We start from the raw sequence: 14,640 nt of genomic DNA on the forward strand, positions 1-14,640 counted from the left end.
ATACAGCAGTATTAATCTCTGATCTGAAAGAAAAATAAATAACAATCTTTGGCTTAACCCAAAGCAGATTTATTCTCAGTTACTGCAGCACACTCCATTAAAGGGGATAACCGTGTAAGAAAAATTAAAGATGACGTTGATTATCAGTTCTTAACATGCAGTTAGACAGAGTTCCTTATTTGACTTGGTGTGCACTTCAGACTCTGGCAAATGACTCGGCAGAGGGAGAGGAAGGGGAAAAAAGGCATTTTGATCAAAAGGAGGGCAGGAAATCTCAGCCACCACCGACAGCTGCGAGTGTGCTGATTACAATTTCTTTCTGCATGCAGTTAGACTCAGCCTGGGGTCGGTGCTGGTTCAAATGCAAATCCTGAAACAAAACCCTGGCAACGGGGCAGTTTAGAGTGGTGGAAAGTGGCTGTCGGCCTTTTTCCATTTATTTGGGAAAGCGAGGCTGTGAGTCAGAGAGTGGTGGATACTTAGGTGCTGAGTCAGCACCCTTCGGGCTGCTCTGGCAGCTGTTCTGTGCCCGTTGTTTAGTTGCCTGGGCAAAACCCGAATCAGGACTGGGGCCAAACAACTGTGTGTTTCCTTTTCTGTGTGGTGAATCTCTTTCTTTGCATGCAGGAAAACTACCTGACACCTTCCTCTTGACGCCTGGAGTGAGCATGTGTGTCTTAGAGGGTCCCAGTAAAATTTCTCTAGCTGTGTACTTGGCTTTGTTTTCAGGCGTTGAATCTACACTTGCTCCATTTTGTGCAGTTACTGACAGCAAAGACCTTGCAGTCAGAATTAAGCTTGAAATTTTGCTCACGATGCACCCTGCAAAGCAAGGCTATGGCATCTGCTGTGCTGATGGGAGTAAAACTTTAATTCTGTTGATGAGCTAAGCAGATTGAATTGGTGAGATACAGACACCTCACGTCCCGCATCTCTGCGCACAGCTCTTGCTGATGGTCACAGGAGTTGTATGTGTGGCACAAAAACTTTGTATGGCTCAGGGAGTCCTTTAAGCCTTTTCACTGACTTTCAGGGTCAGACTGATCCCTTGGTGGTCAGTTTGCTCTCTAACAAATTGCCATTACTTCACTAATTCATCTGAGTTCATCACTTTTTTTTTAAGTGTGTTACTATCAGTCATCAGTCACGTAACTGTTTAGCATTACAGCCTGTAACTACAATTGGTTTTCATTGCATCAGCGTAAAGGGCACACAGGTATATTTTACCTTCTGAGCCTTTTCTTCTTTTCCCTTTCTTATGTCTCTTTAATCATCAAACACACTGCAGTCAGGCCCATATCAGGCTTTCACTACACTCTCTTATTTGACAGTGCAGTGGTCCAGAAAGCCCCTATCTGTGCCTTTTCACAAAGGAACCGGCTCAGAGATTAGCACGTGGGGGTCACCAGGATGCTCTCTGCCTTTTCCCCTAACAGAGGACAGAAATGTCAGCTGGTGTTTTCTGGCACTGCAAATGGAAGTATCAGCAGCCGCTGAGTGCTGCTAGTTTAAATATTTATACCCTAAGGGCTTTATCACACCCTCTTTCTTTGTGCAAAGCTCCCGCCGCTCTCAGCAGAGGTCAAAATCTGAATCCATGCAGCATCCAACAGCTCAGGTCTTCCCAGAAATAGTGGTAAGAGTGGAGCTCCCAGGCAGGTGCTGTACCTGTGGTATTGTGTCAAGAAGGGTAAACAAGCAGGTTTTTTTTTTAAACAAGTAATTACGTAGACAAACCTGTCCGCATGAGTGTGGAATACCCGTGCGTACGCTTGACGTCTGCCAGCCTGACAAGATCCAGGCACATACTTCAGATGCTTGAAAAGATCGGGCGCCATTGGTGCTGTGGTCTGTCTCCTCCCTGAAACACTGAGTTTTGCAGGATAATGTTCTTAGTCAGAACTCGAGAGTGAAAGGAGAGGGAAAGAAATAGCTTGGGGGACATCCTGGGATTCTGAGCTTGTTGGTCTGGTTTATAAGATAGCACCGAAGCTGACATTGGCGAGTTGCATAAATATTTTTTGCTTTTGCAAAGCATGTTTTCTTACGTTTGTTAGGATTACAGGCCTGCTTGTCCTTGTAAATGTGTGATTGTGACATGGAAAATGTCTAATTCTAGCCCTGCAATGGCTGGCTGTGCATGTAGCGTATCCTGAAGTGGGTATTTGAATTAATTCTCACAGATGCTCAGTATCTGCATTTCCAGCAGTTTTACTGGATAGTGTTGTCATGCTCTTAAAACACTGCACAGGGGATTCGTTTCAGCATCTCTAAAACTGGATAAAGCGTGGCCAAGGGGTATTGTTTGAATTACAGCTTAGCAGGACAAACAAACCCGGCACATCTGAAAGCGAAATGCAAACATGATGCTGGGGCCCCTGGTTAGCGCTCGGTGGCTGTGGGGACTTGACAGCTGTTACACAAAGGTTAAACGCGCGTTCTTCGCTCTGTCAGTAAAATTAAGCCTCCTAAAGACTAAGTGGCACTCTAGAAGACAGGAATTTATCTGTGTGCGTAACCAGAATATACACTTCGATATAAATATGCTTTCAGGACTATTTGAAGTATTAGAAGGATGCTGCAGTCCAATAAAGAATGCAGATGGAGCTGGCAGGTTTTGGGAAATGCCTGACAACATTCAGACGTGATAGAGATCTGATGAGTGTCTGGAAAGCAAAGTCTGAGCACTTGCGTTTGCGTTGCTAAATAACAGCAGAGAGTGAGAAAGAGAACAGTATAGGTACAGCAGGAATATGAGCTGAAGTATTATAATAAATGCTTGGCCTTTGAATTTCACCTTTGCCAGCTTCTCGGACTGCTTCTCCCAAAGGCTGACATGACTGTGTTTTACGTTATGCTTTTATTTGCCATATTTGGAGTTAGTTACAAGTAAAAATGGTTTAAATCCATTGTAGTTAATACAAAATAAAAATATAGCTGCACAGTTATACCATGATTTTTTTCTAACAAACAGTATCTCCTATATGATACCATACACTTAAGAGTTTAACTCTTAATAGCACTTGCCTACACTAAGTTCTTATTGACTAACTTCCAGTGTGATTTACTGGTTACAGGTATTCCCCTTGTGGAGTAATATCTGTTAAACATTTCATAATGGCAGTTTTGCTACTATTTTTATTTCCCCTGTAGTTTGTGATTCTAAATACAAGTTGAAGGAAGCAACCTTTTAGTGCAATGTTAAGTATCAGTAGAATTTTACATATATATATAAAAATAAACCCACTGCATAAACAAACAAGGATGTAAGGCAACTGTTGTGGGTATTGTGCTTCCCTTTCCTCACCACCCCCTTACCTTTGTTACGTGACAGGAATAAACATTCACGGTGGACAAACGACCCTGTAGCCTCCCATTTGCAGTGAATTTTGAAAAATTACAGACTTGTAATTTTGAGAGCAGGTAGGTGGCTTTGATCAAAGTTATTAGCAGAGAATCAAATCCTGTGGCTTTGCAGACTCATCCTTACGTAAACTCATCCCTGCCATGAAATTCAATCTGTAACACATCGTTCCCTTTAGATGTGCCTAAAGAGTATTTCACCTTTTTTGGAAAAAATAGCCCTTACATCCCTGTAATTATCTAATTCGTCTGTGTAGATATAGCTCTATATATGAAATAATTTGTAAAAAGATAAATTATGCTATTTTCAAAATACTCTGAGATACAATGTTGTGCAGGTGCAAGTTTGATAGTATATGCTATAAAGACTAAGAATTAATTAGTGTTTTCTGAGTATATATTCTTTAAGCTGAGAGTATAGATTTGTTTTCGCTTTTTTTACATTTCGAAGTGTTTCTTACTTTCTTCAGACTATCTCCATGTTTCTGTCAAATTCCTTTTTTTTTCCCAGTTTCTGATCCCTTAAAGATACAGTAGCTGATCACACATTCATCCTTGTCACTAATGTATTTCTATAACTCTCTATAATCTTTTCATTTCCACCCAAACACAGTCATTTCTTCTAAGTGAATAGCAAGAGGCTTCTGGCAAAAATATTTTTCCCCACTGAAATTAATGGAACCAGCTTTTCAGCCTTGCCCTGAAAGTACTTGGCTCTTCTGGGGTTGCAGCATCATGGAGCAAAGCCCCAAACAAACTCTGTGTGTGCACATCACTGAGGCTGTTAGTATTCACGGAGTGCAGCATGAAAACCAAAATCAAACGTTCTCCTTGGTATTTCTGCATTGACATAAAAACTACTCACAGTGCTGTGAAATACTGATGGAGAAGAACACAGAAATGTTTGGGTTTTGACTACGCTCCATGCATTCCTCTGACCTAACTATAAGAAAGCCAGTTGACCAGCTTGCTTCTACTAGACGTACTCTTTTCCTCCTAGTCTCTTATACCAGCAGACAGCATCTCTAAATTAATAAACACCAGTGAACTGGCCTAAACCAGAGCATGTTGCAGCCTGTGGCATGGACCTTCTTCACTCTGTGTTCCAACACGAAGCAATAAATTACCGCTGCAGAGAAGAGGATGGAAGAAACGTAATCGCCGCTACTGCCTGTGTAGCAGAAACCAGTTACTCGCCGAAGTAGAACCGTGTGTATTGGGAAGGCGAAGGTGAGCTTGGGCTGGCTACACCGTTTGGTCTATCTGCAGGACAGCCGCTTGGGTTGTTTCTTCATCAGTTTGTTCTTTTTCCCTGCTGACTGGGTTGTTTCTCTCATCGTACAGTTTCTGGCTAGGAACTTCTAGAGGCACCCCGTACTCTTCATCATCTTCCACGATGGACAGCTCGATGTTGTTGTTCACCATGGTGTTCCCTTCCATTTGGGCTTCCTTCTCCAGGGAGTCAGCTGCGGCTTTGCCCTCCTCGCTCAGCGAGGCGGTAGGTGTCACATCCGACTGTGCGTCGCCGAATGACATTTCATCCTCATTCTCAGCTTGGTCCTTGCTTGTGGTTTCTGTTGCTGTGTCCTCAGCATCAGCAGGGCTTTCTCCTTCACGGGTTTTCTTCAGGTTGAACGTGAGGGGAGACACTTTGAAAGGTGAGCTCTTTGAAGAGGAGGATTTCTGATGATGTACGGTAAGTGATTTCTTGATCTTTTCTCTCCGTTCAGGTGAGACAATCTTCGTGCTGATCTTGTTCATCTTCTTCTCAATGTTTTGGCGGGAAAATGCCTTTTTGAGGCTGTCGACCTTTTTGAGGCTGGTTCTCTTCAGTTTCTCAGCTCTTGATTCTTCAGTTTTCTCCTCTGCGCTGTCATCCAGATCATCTTCCTCATGAAACATTTCATCATCTGAACCCAACTCCACTGTGTGCAAGGTTTCTTCCAGTGTCTTGTTCTCATCCACAGGCTCCTCTTTTCCTTCTGTAATGCTGGGAATAGGCTCTTTCGCAAAAACACTGGCAGGGATCTCATTTTCCTCCTGGAAGAATTGACAATATTTCAGTTTCATAGTTCACAAGACACAAATGTAATAAACAAATCACAACCCTGAACAGTTACTTTTTCTTCCCCCCCCCCCCATGATGAGGTGAAGGATTCCAAACATTTCTTGTTGTTTCAGTATATTTAACCAGTAACAAGCCACTCAAAGCCCACTGAACCATTATCTGGTACAGTTTAAGACTAATGAGCTGTCAGCTATAAGATTTCTCTTTCAGAGACACTTGGAATGTATAAAGAATGGAAATCCCATTCTTTGTCATCTAAATTAGATACTCTTACTGAAGAGATTAGCTGTAGAAGTTGTACACCTATCCCTGGGAAGAATGGATGGAATGATGGCTGAGGAGGTCCTACTTACAGACTCCTGCCTAGACCTTCAGAAGTCACATAACTCCCAGACCTTTTGGTTTCTCTAGACAAAAATTTGGAATATCTCTGCAAAGATGTTGGGTGCATCTGAGAGTTACCCTGTTTCCCAGAAAAAAAGACAGGTTCTAATATAATTTGTGCTCCAAAAGATGCTTACTTTTCTACATGTATAGCTGCCTGGACGCTATTTAAATTGACTTTTTAAATGAACTGTAACTAAGGCTTATTTTTGGAGCAGGGCTTATATTTCAAGCATGCTAGAAAATCCTGAAAAATCATGCTAGGACTTATTTTTGGGTTAGGTCTCATTTTCAGGGAAACAGGGTACCTTAGATGGCAAATGTAGCTAGTCCTCCCACTGTATTTCAGAGAAATGGATGTTGCTGTTAAAACTGGATTGCTGTTACTGAGAAGCTGTGTGGTCTGTGATGTTTAGAGTATGGGCAAATTTCCATCTTTTTACAGCACCGGAAAAAAAAAAAAAAAAGAAAAAAAGAAAAAAGGAAAATTTGGTTGGTAAAATGGTAAATATTAAAAATGTGGCCAGGGCAACTCCTTGAAAAATAATTTTTAAAAAAAGTTTGGCATATAAAAATAAGCAGACATTACACAACATAGAAAACACTGGTAGTCACTGCTAGCTAAAAGGAAAATGATTGCTTTTTTTAGAGACAAAACCCAAAACAGGGTGTGGAGAGAAAGAAGGTATCTGGAAACAAAACAGCTGAAAGAGGGCAGAAGCTGCAAGTGGTAAGGAGGGACCTCAGAGAGCACGGAGCAGAGGCAGCACAATGAGTGCTCTGTTTTGCCGTGGGTTTTGCAGGCATCTGCCCCTGCAAAGCCAACAAGGCTCCTCACACGCTTCCTTTTCAGGATCATTATGCCTTAGATTTGCATGTTCTCTATTTATTACTGTTTGTTTTGGTTTTTTTTTTTTTAATCACCTTCAGAGTGCATGCAACATCATCAAGTGTTATGGATTGAAAGGATTTCTTTTTTTTGTAATTCCCACCAACCCCCTATATTTATCTTGAGGTGGGAAAAGCAATAAGTGCTGAGTGAATTGGCTGTAATAGTCTCAGATCTGTCCCCAGTGGGCCCACTGCACAGTTAAATGGGGAAAAAGGCCACGTACACTTGGAAGTTTGTGCTCATTATTTCAGGACTGAGCACACAGTTGTGATCACTGGAGAGAATGGTGTCTTGAGTTAAATTTGCTGTCAAGGCTGTGTAAGGATGTCTTTATCAATATACTACAATACACTGTGGTTAAAAAAGAAACAACAAAAACCAACAAAGCCAAAACAAAACCACAAATAAACCAAACCAAAACAAACACAAAACCCAAAACAAAACAAAAAACGCAAACAAAACAAAAAAAACCCCACTTCTGAATACTCTGTAGAGCTTCTGGGATGTAAGAATATACACGTGGACAGGCAGAATCATTTTATACTGCATATGCACAGTATATAATCATATATATTGTGATTCAAGTGTGATGATTATCTCTTGGGGATACAAAAATGAAAATTTTCGACGAATTCATGGCTGTTTGACAGTTTGTATGTGCTTTGCTTCTACAGTTTCCCCACACCTTCCAGCATCAGGAGACTCAGTCGAATATACTGGCACAGCCAAAGCTTTCCAATCCTTTTGCTACAGTGGAACATCTCATAAATCCAACATTCTTCTCCTGACACCTATAATGTTGTTAGAGCTATCGGCAACGGTGACGAAGATAACAAAACAAAGAAAACCTGCACCAGCTTTAAGTGAAAACAGCTGTAACTGCAGTACAAATATTTGTATTTTCTCCTCACTGCAGTTAATAAACCGTGGGTTACGCGAGTACGTGCAGTGTTAAATTATTCCCCAGAGCATGAGAACTCAGTATAAAGCACAATTTCTGTGTCTTGTCCATTTTTTCCAAACCTAGGTGACCTCATACAGTTTTAAGCATCTCGGCATTCAGGTCTGAGTGCCTGAATGGCACAGAAAACTCTGATTTTAATGAGCAAAGACAGGTTGTAACTTTTAAGTATTTAGTCTAGGAAAGTGGTGTTATGTATGAGAGAGATCATGGTGCAGTGTGAGCCATAGATGGGCTGGTGTGGCTCATCTCAAGTTCAGTTTAACTCAGTATTTCCATTAAACAGAAGTATTGTGTGCAGTCTCTAGAGGAATATGGACATAGATTTTATTTCAGTTTTTCTCAAATTTGTGACTGAGTAGAAGGGAGGCTGTCATACTACCCATATTTATAAAGAAAAAAAAAAAAGGCAATCAAAAATATACTGCATAATAATGAGCTAATGATTCAATTAAAAGCAGGTCCTAGGTGGTCTTTGGCTATCACACAGTGCTGGCATTCAAGAGATCACCTCTCTGTCTAAGCTCTGCATGGCCCTGGAAAACATCAGCCTCTGGGTGTCTGTTACTCTGCTTGTAAAATGGGAATGACATGTTTTCTATCTCACATTTCTACAAGGCCTTAAGAGCACAGGAGCTATTAAAATGCAAATGAAAATAAATTAAGTAAAATGCTCTGGAAATACAAAGGTGGTGTAATAGGAAGCTCTGTGGTGGAACAGGTGCTTCTGTTTCAACTACAGGTACTGGTAACACATTGTAAGTGGGCTTTTGGTAACTTTTTTGGTCTCACCTGTTTATACACCACCTATATTTTGTTTTGACACAATTTTCAAGCAGTTTAGTACTTGATTTAGGAGGACAAGAGCAATACACTGAAAAATTCCAACTGTTACAAAGTGCGTAACTATTTTCCAGGAAAAAACAAAAGCAGAACTCTGATCTTTTCATCTTGAATTCATCTAAAATTCTGAGAAAGCAATACATCTTTTTATTTTCCACATCCGAGTTCAGAAAGAGCACCTGCATTTTCTCAGATGAGTTTGGCTGAAGGTAGCCAGCTCCTCTCAATTTTATTTTTCCATGTAGGAGCCAAATAGACTTTGTGCAAGTTCTCTGTGTAAAAGAGCTCTCTCACTAACACTAGTAACACTTGCAAAGTTAAAATCAGTGCCTTCCCTGTGGCTTTCATCAGCCATTCTTGGGAACTTTCTGTAGGTCATAATCTCAACCCTATTTTTTACTAGAAAGGAAGCTATGGTCCATAACTGCATACTACAAAACTAGGCGGCCTGAGTTAACAGGTAGTTGATTTACTCAGGAGTGCTGAATCTCTGATGCCCCATAAGGGAAATCAGTGTGCCTTAGTTTGGATTTCTGTTGGATTTCTGGTCAGAGGCCATCGCCCTTGAGAAGGGGAGATGGCATTTTCCCATCCTTATGGCAGTCCAGGCTCTTCTGCACTTTGTAGATGCTGTTATATGCCTAAATGATTACTAGTCTAAAACTTGGTTTGCTACACAAAATAGGTCGAAAGATGACAAATCCTTCTAAAACCAGCTCTAGCTCTACCTCCTTATGCTCTTCAGGGAGGAGGACAAGGAGCAGGCTGGGACCAGGGGTGAGGAGGAGAGAATTGCCACCCATTTGTAGGTCCTGGGCAGGCTGGGGTGTTTTGAGGTGCAGCTTCCCCCAGATCTCCCCAAGATCAAGCCCAAGAACCACAGGAGACATTTATTGACACTAATCAATACGAGATTAGTCTCCTTGCAAGGCTCCAGTGGGAAATGGAGTAGTTAGATAATAACATTATTGGTTTGTAATTCTTCTGGTTTCCCTCATTTGTTCATTTTTGAGTTTGAAGTTGCTTTTTCAAAAGATTATTATGGTGAATGCAACCAAATGGGTAATTTCCTGTGCCCTCCTCTTGTTTCATCTCAGAATGAAGAGCAGCATCTGAAAGGGGCTTGAATATCAATGTGCTTGACCTCAAGCTGTAATTTTGACTTATCTGTCCTATTCACTAGTAAACACAACATTTAATTGAAAAATGAAACATGAGCCTTTTTTTATCTTGTGTTTTGCTTCTGCAGCTAAAATAGCAAACAAACACCCCACAAAACCAGAAGCAAAAGGCTGGTCATGTGGCAAGAAAAAAAATAGAGGGGAACAATGCCAAAGCTTAACGAGGATTTTTAAAACAGTCACTTCAGTGTTTTGCTAAAATGCTGTGTCACTTGTGGCATTTGTAATAACTTCTGCAACCTCAAATGCTTAGAATGGAGCTCCATTAAAATATGTTGCCAATTAAAGAAACATATGCAAACTAGGAACAATGCAGACAGTCTAGGGAGAGAAAAACGAAGAGCATTTTAATGGAAAATATGTAAATAGATGAACTTCTCTAAACACAGTTCATTTTCAGCATGTACGCTGAGGGAAATCTGATACTGGCAAGTGGCAACACAATTTCATGAACTGCAGAGCTGGAGCTCTGTGCTCCCACCAACTATCAGGGACTTCTAGGTACATGGTGAATGCAGAACATGCATTTTTATTTTCATACCGAGGTGTCATCCTAAGCTGGAAATGCGAGTCCTAATGAGAAACATGCTGTGTGAAATTTGGGATTTTTTTTTTTCCAGTGGAAAAGAATCCCCCAACTGAAGCCTCATATATCCAGATTTCCTTTCCATTTTTATGGAAATCTGGCATCAATATGACTTCATTGCTGCGACTTCTCCTTCCTGCAATTGTTTTTTCCATGGATCCCAGCTTGGGGCAGGACAGAAACCCAGCCAGCCTCTTGCATTCCCTCCTGTACAATTACCCCAGCAAGGCAGTGGCCCCACGGTTTGTCCCACCGCCAGCTTGTCAAGAGACCCTGTGGGGATGTTTCACCCGGCCTGGTTTTCCAGACAGCCTGCTGCCTTTTAGTAACAGGCCAGTGCCAGGAGAAACACCCCAGTCGATAGCTGAATATTTTCTGAATTTAACTGCAGCATTTTCTTTCCTAAGGCTTGTGTTCCTGGTCTGCATCGGCTTGGGATTGCTTAAGTTAATCTCCAGCCCTCCCACCACGGCAATGTATCTTCCAGTGAGAGATGGGACTACGATCAATTAAATCCTCGTAAAAGCAATGAAGAACAGACCTGCTGCCCAAAGGTACCAGCTCAGTGACAGGCAGTGGATTTTCTTTAGCACTTGTTCTGTAGCATTTGCTTGGGGTTTGTATACTTCAGGACCTTGTATTAAAGAAAGGCTGAGAGGTTTAAATAGGCCTTAAGTCTGCAATACTGCTTAGTGTTTGGAAACAAGCAGAGACAACCTTTCGCTGTTGGGATGCTGCTTTATGAACGATAAAGCACCCTTCTTGGTGGGTTTTACTGTTACTTTGACCCAATGTCTTCAAATCACTGCCACTAGGCAGCAGTAATAGGGATCCCTAGAAAACATAACATTAACTGCCCAGCATCTTTCCTCTATATTACATCATTTTGAAATGCTAAAATTTGGGTTCTTAGTAGGAAAACACTATATTTGCAACAGCAAGGCCCTAATTCTCACACTTGCAGATAGCAGAGATGCCACAAAGTTGTTTTCCACCCAAGCCAAGCTAGTGCAGCCTCCCCACAGGGGATGTTCAAGATTTAGGTCTAAACCTGGAGACAGTCGTTAGCAATAATGGGACTTACAGTAACAGATCTTAAATTAGAAATGCAGAGAACATGTGTCTTTTAATTTACCCGATCTCTGGACTAATTTTCACATTCTTTCTGGGGTGGAAACCACCAAGCTCGGTACACACTGCGGCTCCTCCTCTTCTGGCTTGGACAGTAATTTTGGGAGAACAATAAGCAGGAAGGTGGGGGCTTCCTTTCTGGGGGAAGCGTCTTTGCACTAAGCAGGCATGCCAGCTTTTAAAAATCAAGTACTGATCTGTTGTTTCGGCTTTGTTTAAATAGAAAAAAAAAAACAGCAACCCAAGGAGCAGAGTTAATGCCTGTAACACCCAGCAGAGTAGTTTAGCCTCAGGAGCTGGTGATGTGCCCAACCTGTTCTCTCTCCTTTCTTCCCTCAGTACATTGTGGAGATCTGTCTTTTTTTTTTTATATCTATCTATCTCTCTCTCTCTTTTAAAGATGAAAAAGTCACGTCCTATGTTTAGTTAAAGCTCACTCTGTGTTCTGTACAGACCATTGCTTAAAAAGGGGAAAATATGCAAACTGCTGCTATCACTGGGCAGACTCCCAGGAAGATGAGTTTTTAGCTTGAGCTTTGAGCTGAACTTTTAGCTTATCCCTTGAATGGGCCAGAGGAGCCTGCAGAGCAAAACGGGATGTGGGGCTTAGTGTGACAGGGAGCGGCATTGCTGCCCTTCTCCTGCTTCTGAGGGTGGTGCCAGGGTGGTTTTCAGGGGCACTGCTAAGAGTTAGAAATGCTGGTTCTTTCCTCAAGTTTGCTATGAGTTTGTTTAAAAACAAAACCAAACAAATCAGCAAAACAACTCTTTCCTCACATGTGCTAAGGGCTAGTAAAAGGTGGCTCTTGCGGAGAACAAAAGGTTGTTCTTTTCTCACGTTTGCCGAGAATTAGAAGGTGGCTCTTTCCCCAAGTTACTATGAGTTAGCAAAACAAGGTCTCTGTTCTCGGGCTTGCTGAGAGTTAGTAAAAGACAGCTCTTTCTCGAAGTTTGCCAAGAGTAAAAGAGGGCTCCTTCCTCAAAAAAGTTTTGAAGAAAGTTCTTCTCTGAAGTTTGCTAAGTTGCCAAAAAGACGTCTCTTTTTCAGTTTTCTAGAAGTTAGTAAAAAGCTCTTTTTCCAAGTTTGCTAAGAGTTAGTAAAAGGCTCTTTGCTAAGAATAATATTTGCCAGGAGTTAGAAGTGGGTTCTTCCCTCAAGTGTAGGAGTAAGCTCGGGGGGTGTGGGAGCCTGGGTAGAGGGGATGTGGGGTGCAAGGGTGGTGTTGGGGCCTCTCACCTGGAAGATGAGCACCTTGAAGCGATCCCGCCGGAGCAGCTGGGCATGATGCTGCTCCAGGCGTCGCACCTGGTCGCATTGCCTCTCCAGCCGCTCCCGGACGGCACGGGTGTGAGCGCAAACCTTCCGCGACTTCTCCAGCAGCTTCTCCACCGCTTCCCCCGTCGCCCCGTGACTTCTGCACAGTTTCCCCAAATCCCCCTGAATACCCCGCACCGCCCCTTCTAAACCCCGTTGCCTTTGCTCCATCTGTCTCTGCTGCCCTTCCACCGCTTCCAACATCGAGACCAGTTTCTCCAGTAAAGCCAAAACGGTCAAGGCGTTCACTTGCCCCCCGACCGCCTCCGACGGTGGGAGCGGAGGGACCGCGCTGCCTCCCGCCGCCTCCCCCATGGCTGCGCCGGGATGGGGACGGCGGATGCCGGGGCCTCTCTTAAGGGCTAAGCCTTCCCCTTCCCTGGGGGAGGTTTTAAGCTGAGCCTTCCTCCTCCCCCGGGGGAGGTTTTGAGCTGAGCTCGGCCCCGGTCCCGGCCCGCCCCGGGCGGCTGGAAGCCGCCCAGGGCCGGGCCGGGACCGGGGCCGGGCTCTCGGTGCCTCCTCCCCATCCCACATCCCCCTCCCTTTCTTTTTAAAACTAAAGGGTGTATTCTCATCCCACACTTAGCAAAACGCAGAATTGGCCTCTCCTCGCAAGCATCAGTAGGTGGCAGGAGATACCGCGGAATGAGGCTGGGGATGGGATGGGATGGGATGGGGAAAAAAATCCCAGTGGTTGGTGAAGTTGCGAAAAAGATGGGGGAAGAAGGGGGGATGATGGTCTGGGAGAGTTTGTGGGTGTAGATGGGCGTTAAAGGCTGAATCTGAAGGGGTTAAACTGATAAAACACTCCCCCCCCCAATTATAAATTAATATTATAATCAATATAACAATTATTAAAACACTATCTTAATATTGATGTGGTATGACAAGATATAATAATTACGTATTGCATATTAGGTATAATTATTTTTATATTAATGTATCAATAATTATGTATAATAGTTGTTATAATACTTAACGTACTTCTAATCTATTCACATGTGGTTAATCAAATCTCCCAGTTCTCCTTCCACTGTGCAAATAGCACATGCAACACCAGCCTGTTTTTTTTTATATTAATAATTTAAATCCTTCTCCTGCTCATTATTATTGTTGTTGTTTTTAATACTAATTTATATTATGAACATTCCATTCTATTCCATTCCATTCTTCTTATCGTTCCTATTATTTAAAAAAAGTCAAACAACCCAGTCTGGTGTTGCAGGGGGTTCTTCCTTGGTGGAAGGAGTTGCCAGGAGATTTGAGTCACTGCCCGCAATGTGGAGATGAGCTGGTCACTCTGGTTGTCCTGACTGGATTATCTGGTGTTTGTTCAGTAAAAATTCATAGGATTAGAATGGCTGTTTTGGGGGAGTAGCAATGAACTGGGTGTGGTGGCAGAAGGACAGTGTTTTCAAGCTTTTGCAAAGCACCAAAAGGAGCTATTTGGCATGAAGAAATACCAAGCTGTTTATTTAGTATAATATGAACACATGACTATTCCCCGGCCTGATTCAGAGCTGTTATCATCAGGGAAAATATGACAGAGTTTTACGGACTTGGGTTGCTCATCCATGTGCACAATTTCTTTTTATCTTCTATTCTTGACTTTTGCCTGGTAACAGGACTTCTTGCTGCAACACAGATGTTTCCAATACTTGGGTATATAGAATTCTAATATTTGGGTAGCTGAAATATAATATTTTCTAGTACTTTGGTATATATAATTCCTCTATTATTTTCCTGCATCCTATAGATTTAAAACATACATTTGGAGTCTAGATGGCTGTGATCCTCATGTGTTGTTTTTTTTTTTGTATGCACAGAAACCAAAATATTTTAATCATTTTACTGTGAAAAGGGATAAAAATTAATGACTTAACAATAATGCAAATGAGTGAGCCCTTTCAGTCACT

At 42.3% G+C, this 14,640-nt stretch overlaps 1 protein-coding gene across 1 annotated transcript; it reads right to left on the bottom strand.

Moving 5' to 3' along the window:
• Window positions 1-2,841: 2,841 nt before the first annotated feature.
• Window positions 2,842-13,151, bottom strand: CAVIN2 (caveolae associated protein 2). The gene is made up of 2 exons (XM_065840730.2): window positions 12,647-13,151; window positions 2,842-5,403 (listed from the first exon to the last, which is right to left on the bottom strand). The coding sequence occupies exons 1-2, from the start codon at window positions 13,037-13,039 to the stop codon at window positions 4,609-4,611; spliced, it is 1,188 nt and encodes a 395-aa protein (XP_065696802.1). The 5' UTR covers window positions 13,040-13,151; the 3' UTR covers window positions 2,842-4,608.
• Between the last annotated feature and the right edge of the window lie 1,489 nt (window positions 13,152-14,640).

This window comes from Patagioenas fasciata, chromosome 7 (assembly GCF_037038585.1).
Source record: "Patagioenas fasciata isolate bPatFas1 chromosome 7, bPatFas1.hap1, whole genome shotgun sequence".
NCBI lineage: Eukaryota > Metazoa > Chordata > Aves > Columbiformes > Columbidae > Patagioenas > Patagioenas fasciata.

Excerpts from the sequence above, each read along its gene's own strand:
- CAVIN2 (XM_065840730.2), bottom strand. The coding sequence starts at position 13,039 with ATGGGGGAGGCGGCGGGAGGCAGCGCGGTCCCTCCGCTCCCACCGTCG. Across the intron at positions 5,404-12,646 it reads TCAAGGTGCTCATCTTCCAG|GAGGAAAATGAGATCCCTGC; the intron begins GTGAGAGGCCCC and ends CAATTCTTCCAG.